The sequence below is a fragment of the Neolamprologus brichardi genome, chromosome 7, assembly GCF_056152115.1.
Source record: "Neolamprologus brichardi isolate AB-2024 chromosome 7, ASM5615211v1, whole genome shotgun sequence".
Classification (NCBI taxonomy): domain Eukaryota; kingdom Metazoa; phylum Chordata; class Actinopteri; order Cichliformes; family Cichlidae; genus Neolamprologus; species Neolamprologus brichardi.
In genome coordinates, this window is record NC_142110.1 from 42,837,612 (window position 1) to 42,844,371 (window position 6,760).

At 40.9% G+C, this 6,760-nt stretch overlaps 1 protein-coding gene across 2 annotated transcripts in view; it reads left to right on the forward strand.

Moving 5' to 3' along the window:
• Positions 1-5,855, forward strand: part of si:dkey-1d7.3 (transmembrane protein 132D) — a 38,567-nt gene extending 32,712 nt beyond the window's left edge. The window contains exons 7-10 of one of the 2 annotated variants that reach the window (XM_006788752.3): positions 678-858; positions 1,105-1,218; positions 1,306-1,497; positions 4,299-5,855. In XM_006788752.3, the coding sequence (XP_006788815.2) occupies positions 678-858; positions 1,105-1,218; positions 1,306-1,497; positions 4,299-5,783 (1,972 nt within the window). In that variant the 3' untranslated portion in view covers positions 5,784-5,855. Of the gene's footprint in view, positions 1-677; positions 859-1,104; positions 1,498-4,298 lie in introns of both variants that reach the window. The other variant, XM_087844461.1, reaches the window with a different exon arrangement.
• The last annotated feature ends 905 nt before the right edge of the window (positions 5,856-6,760 follow it).

Below are 6,760 nucleotides of genomic sequence, written 5' to 3' on the forward strand. Positions count from 1 at the left end.
TTGCTGTCTGATGTTGAGTCACGCTGATTTAAGCAGCATTTCCATCACGTTAAGCTCTCACCTTAGGCTATATAATAATGATGTTTATTGGGACTGTAGCTCTTGACAGCAACTTTGCGCCTGCAGTGTAAAAACATATTCTCCAACCCTCCAGCACACCTGTGGTGCAGTGTGTGACAGACCAGCTGCGTGTCTGATAATTATATGATCATTGCTGAGGGGTTTGAGGATGGTTCACAGCTTAACCTCTATCACCCATAAACAAACCACTCAGCCGTGGGATCCTGTTTAATTTAACTTCAATTCATTTAGCGGAAAAGGTCACTCAGCATGCATCGTGCCTCTATAATAGCAGCAGCTTCACTGCTGGTCTTCGGTTTTTCTTCAGCTTATCAGTCCTTATTGTTAAAGAATAAATAAATGATTTTTTTTTTTGTGTCAGTTGTATGTACACCACTGGAAGAAGTTAGAGATAGCAAGTCTGGCTTTGTTGGTATAATTTCTCCACTCTTAACTGCAACACATATATATTTATAAGGCTTGCAGTCATTTTGATAACCTGTGCTGACTGTCTACTACTGTATATATTTAAACATATTAAAACAGGCCTTCTATATCCATCTGTCTGCAAGAAACGTGTAGCTCATTGTGTCCCTATGCTTTTTTTTGTGTGTCAGGTCTACATGGGACAGTGAAGAAGAGGAGGAGATGAGGAAAGGCAGGGGTTGCATGCTACAGTATCAGCACTCTACAGTAAGGGTGCTCACACCCTTTGTAGCCCAGCCTGACACTGAGGCACTGCCAGACCCGCTAACTGGGGAAAAAACAGTTGAATACTTTCTGGGTTCTGATTGGCAGGTACAAGCATTTTAACATTTCCAAATAAAGCTCACTTGTCAGCAGGTTTTATAAGGCTTGACATGCCCATTCTTCAGTTTCATGCTTTGTAAGTATAGGGAAGTCATAGTAATTATACACTGTCACATTTCAAAAGAAGAGGATGATAGGTTTTCTCTATATGCTTGTGCTAACTATGATTAAAAGTCACCTGACCTTTTGCCACACAGTGCTTATCCTTTTTTTCCTGTTTGTTTTGATTGGCAGATAGATGTGACCAACCTTGTACGCTATTCTCTAAACATAGCAGATCCGGATATAGCTAGGGTGCAGGATGGGGTGGTGCTGCAAGGAAGGGCTGTGGGCACTACCACTGTACAGGTGAGTTATTTACTGTGTGTGTGTGAGTGTGGTGTGAGCATTGTGCAATATCCATCTTTAACTGGAAGAAGGATGAACTTGTTGCAGGTACTGTCCCCTCTGACGTCAGCGGTCCTGGCTGAGACGAGCATCAGGGTGGTGGATGATAAAGTGAGTGTGACACAGCTCGGAGTGCAGTTGGTGTCTGGGCTCTCTCTGTCCCTGCAGCTCAGTCCAGGGAGCAACAGGGCTATTGTTGCCACGGCAACCACTAAGGAGACGATCGTGCAGCGCAAACAGGTGAGCAGCTGGAAAATTGTTTCACACAAAAGCATGCCAGTTTAAAGCACATCTCATTTGTTCATGATGATACTTAACAAGCATGAAAATAGAATTTTTCATGCATGTTAATTTGAGAGTTATTCATTTTTAGCCTCACTGCAACCGTTTCACTGGGAAAACAGAATAACTGCTTGATCATATGATACTCAATCACATTTTTTTATGAACTGGATTAGTAGATCTAGCAAGTGAGCATGAAATGTATTCTAAAATTGAACTGATAACTGATAGAAAATACACTCATGTTATTTGAAGAAGTCCCTCAACACCACTCTATACCAAAACATCCATCTATCTATCCATCTGATCATGTGTATGTGGCAGTTGTTTTTCCATTTGTGTTTCCATCCATCCATCCTTTCAATCAAAGATGAGTGAGGGCCTTTATGCTGCCATTTTCATTTTTATCTGATAAATAATATTGTTTATTATGATCAGCCTCATATCATTGTGAAAGAGTGTGCAAGAGTGCCCCTAGAAAAAAACACAAGTTGAGAATCCCTGATATGAACTTTTCTTTAAAATTGCATTTTTGAAAATTCTGATCTACTGCTGTGGAAGTGTCTATCAGACTTGTCCCCATAGGCAGGATATCATAAGACAGCTTAGTTAAGATCACGGGAACTCAGAATTTGCAGATTTTGTGTGTTTAAATGTTGATTGTGAGAGTGCACAGTCTGTCTTTTTTCCTTCTTTTTCTTAACTTTGTAAGCCTTTGTCATAAAACATCTTTCTGTCGTTGTTCTGTGGAGGTGTAGACATTTAACAAGTAGCCTCCTGGCATTCATCACCAAGCTCCACTGACAAATTCCCTCCTTTTATTAGTGACACCAGCCTGGAAACAGTTATTCAGATGCATGCATAATAAAGCAAGAGCATAAATAACATCATTGCATTCACAGACTTGTCTCTGTAGTCCAAGATTGTTTGTTGTACTCTTAGCAGATTTAAAAAGTCTAACTAAAGTTTAAGAAAAAAAGTTCCACTTTTTCATTTGAAAACAAGTCCTCATACACTACATGTCATTTGTGTGTTATACAGTTGTTTTCAGAAATTTACATATACTGATTATGGGAATGAATGCCATGGTGGTTTTGATGTTTTATTTGAACTTTTTTTTCCCAGGATGGAATGATTAAACAGCTCGTCTTTAGTGACTTTAAAAAAACAAGAATTAAGTGCACAAATTTGATGTTATTTTAGATTTTCTCTAATCCACACATGGCTAAAAGTACACATACAGGCTCAAATATATACTTATACCTCTACTAATAATTGGTAAGATGCCTCTCAGCAGGTTACACCTCAACTGCATGCTTTTGGTAGCCATTAAAAAGCTTCTGGTATAATTCTGTCTGGATATTTGACCGTCCTTCTTGGCAGAATTGGCACAGACCTCGGTTTTAAGCGTAATCCGCAAATGTTTAATAGGGTTGAGATTGGGGCTTAGGACAGAGGCAGAGGTAGATGATTTACTATGGTGACACCTAAAGGGAGAAGCCAAAAGCAGAAGAAGAAGAAGAAAAGCCTTTATGGTTTGTTATTGTCTGAAACATCCCAGTGTGAGAGCATTGCAGGTTGGCTTTCTCATATATCATGAAGGTTTTCAGCTTCTTTAATCGCAGTCTGAATTTCAAGGATTGCAAATAAAAGTGCAAGAAGAGAAATGCCTTGGGTCATAAATGCACTGTTCAGCATTAATTTAAGGGTTTTTCCAGTTAGGGTTCAGCTGTTCCTTCACACAAGGAGCAGAGGTAGTATAAGCAACATAAAAACCATGTTTCTCATTGAAAACCTTTTGAGACAGCCCTTAAAATTACACTTGAACTTGCCATAATAAAGTAGCCGTTATTAACATATCCTAAATATTCATCCTGCAACACAGATATAATGGCCTCCTACAGAAAGAACTTGAATTAAAAGTACTGCCGCAGCAGAGCAGATTCCCATACCAGTGACCTCAGGGGTTTAATAATATTTGTGTTTTCTCCTCGCCTCTTTGAATAGGAGTTCTTTGTGTTCACAGCTTCGACCATCATCTCCAGCAACCATGCTGTGTGAAAGAGCGGGAGAGGCAGACAGGGTGCATAGATGATCATTTTAAAAGCTCACTCACACATTTAGCCATGGCAGCCTGCCCATTTTAAACCAGCTCCCTGTCGCAGGCATGGGGCAGCAATTAGGCGGTCCATAGCTGCTGGAACGACAACTCACTTTACCTCCAGTACACAGTGACTGTTGCTGATCTGCCCCGTCAATAACAAACTATTAGAACCATGCCAGTGCCCATGACAAGCCAATTGTGTCTGTGATGGCGGGGTGTTAATGTTTTGCTTAGGGCCATTCATAATGTATTCAAATCCAAAATATAGGTTAGGTCTTTGGCGAGTCAGTAACTCACATTAGCTACAGGAAATAGGTCACTCTGCATTAATGTAATTTGACTGGCCAATTCTGTTCTTAATGTGACCCATGTTAATAATTTTTTCTTTTTTGGGTTTCTTTTTGAAGGACGTTTATAAGACACTCATAATATCTTTATGGTATGAAATGCAATTCAACCAGGGTGGATAACGTTAGATAAACTACTTACTGGCATTTACTCTGAAGAGATTAACATTGATATTATATACTTTAAAGGGATTGGCATAGGCAGTTTAATGTTATTAACAATAATGAGACTATAGCCCAAGGGAGGTATTGACCGCCGGTATTCTGACCTGATTTTCTACATATAACCTTTTTTCTTTCTTTCATAGGAAGCATTGGTCAGCTGCTGGGTTTCTTTCAGCGATGGGGCAGTTGCTCCACTGGACCTGTTTGACCGCAGTATCTACTCTCTGACTGTTTCTACCCCAGATGAGCGGGTGGCCACAATACGCCGCACTCCACAGTCAGCATTTGTAGTAGCAGAGGGTGAAGGTGAAGGCCAGGGGGCGCCAGTGAGAGTGGAGCTGAGGATCTGTGAGGAATGCCAAAAATCTAAAAGGAAAAGCAAGCTGGCAGTGGGCTCGGGGCTTCTCAAGATCAACTTACAGAGTAGTAGCAGAAGTGTAGCAAGAGAAGGGAAAGGAAGCACTGACAGAAGTAAGGATTTAAATGGCAGTGCATCAAAAGTGATGGGCAAAACAAGTACTGCTGCCACAGAGATGGATAAACAGCTCAACAGGGCCAACACATCTGATCAGCAAGAGTCTATTCTGGTAAAAACTACCACTCCAACGACATTTTCAACTAGAAATCCACAGGCCCATGTTGTCTGGATCGGAAAGACAACCAAAGCACCAAAAGGTTCCACCTATACTGTTTCTACTGCAGATTCTCCTACAAGAATAAAGGAATTAAACTTAAATACACAACTTAGCACTGCCAAACCCACAGCAACAGTGGGTGTTGTCCGTAAAGAGGAAGGTCCTGGGGTAAGCTATGGAAACATGCTTGACAACCCCGATGCCTCTCCTGACAATGATACTCCTAAAGTAGAAGTTAGACCCGAAAAGGAGCCTCCTAACTCTAAAACTCCCAAAGTAATTGAGAGTGACCTCATTAGGACATTCAAAGCTATGACTGACATGGAAATTGGCATGTATGCCTTGGTGGGGGTCTCCTGTGTTGCCATCTTGGCTTTTCTGCTCAATTGTGCTTCTTATAGTCTCTGTTTCAGGAAACAAAAGACCCCCATACAGGCAGGCACAGCCCCCAGTGGAGACACAAAAGATCACAAACATGACTGGGTTTGGCTTGGGAACAGCAATCACAGTGCTCCTGCCTCAGGTGCCCCGGCTCAAGTGTCCACAGTAAAACGTGAGCCTCATTGCCCTCTGCAGTCCCGCCACTCGATAGATTCCATGGGTCATCGCGGCCTGGAAGGCACTCTGCCTACAGTGAGCACCACGGCTGTCCCAGAAAGAACTGCAACCCTAGGACGAAGCAGGAACAGCTCTCAGCACCAGCAGTTTCAAGGAAAGGCAATCGACCCCATGGCAAATCGTTCAGCTACCCTACTGGCGAGGCCACACCGCAGTGAGCCTCTTCATTCCCCCACCAGTAAGAGAAACCAGGTCCAGTTCACCACCTTCACCACGCTGGACATCAAGCACTTGGCTGCGCTAAAGAAGAACGGTATTGAGTTAGACTGGGCCAACCGGCAGAAGCAAAAGCAACAGCAGGCCTCCGCTGAACCTCAAACACCTTTACCTGACATGCCATGGCCTGTAGTCAAACCTCTAGGAGAACCCCAGTGAGTTTGTTTAGGTGTGTGTATGTGTAAAGGATGTATAAAAGGAAAACAAAGTCTTTAATTTTTCTTTATAAAAAAAGGGAAAAGGATGTATATGTGATTACATGAATGACATTTTCTATATAATGTGCAAACCTGTGCACATGAAGATGAAGTGATGTTTATTAGTAAGATTAAAATAAATTTGCATGTTTTATCCTCTGATAAAAGAAACCTATAGGCTCCGATTTATTTATGTAAATATTAACAAACACTCTCTATGCTATGTTAGTTATTTCCACATTTCAAATTCAAGACAACTGCATTTTCATCTCCTCTTACTTTTCAACAGTTCTGTTGCTCCTGCAGAAACAGCTCCAGATATTGCTCAGTTCAGGGTAAAAACCAGTACAGGAGGGACTGTTTCTTGTTAGTAATTCTATTCTTTTCCAGCCTTTTGTACTTTCTTGTAGGACTCCTCTAGAGAATACCTGAGGACTCTGTGCAATTTGTCAGAGAATATGCAACATTTATCAAGTTATTTTGAGCAATCTGTCACTACAGTCTCCGCCAGATATTTATTTAAATCAAATGCAGGCTATGCAAATAGTCTGTGCAGAGTTTGAGATGGACATTGTTCCTGAAATTTTTTTTAACAGTGATACCTTGGGCTTTGGGCTTCTCCTGGGGGCTTGCTTCTACAAATTGTAAAAGACGTGTAATCTTGGTCTGCTCTCACAGTGCACATATTCATTCAACTGTAAGATTTTTCACGTGTGAATGACAAAAAAAATGCCTTTTTTTCTCTGTGACATCCTGCTTTTTTAAAACCAAAATGTGATGTGTATTTCCTGCAAGATTCTATCAATAAAGAGAAAATAGATTGATTCTTTTTATAATTGAAAATGGATTTAATTCAGCTACTGTTTTTGTTTTTTTAAATAGTAAAGTGATTCATAGGAAAGTACAGTGAATGGTTTGGATTACAGGCTAAAGCTTTAG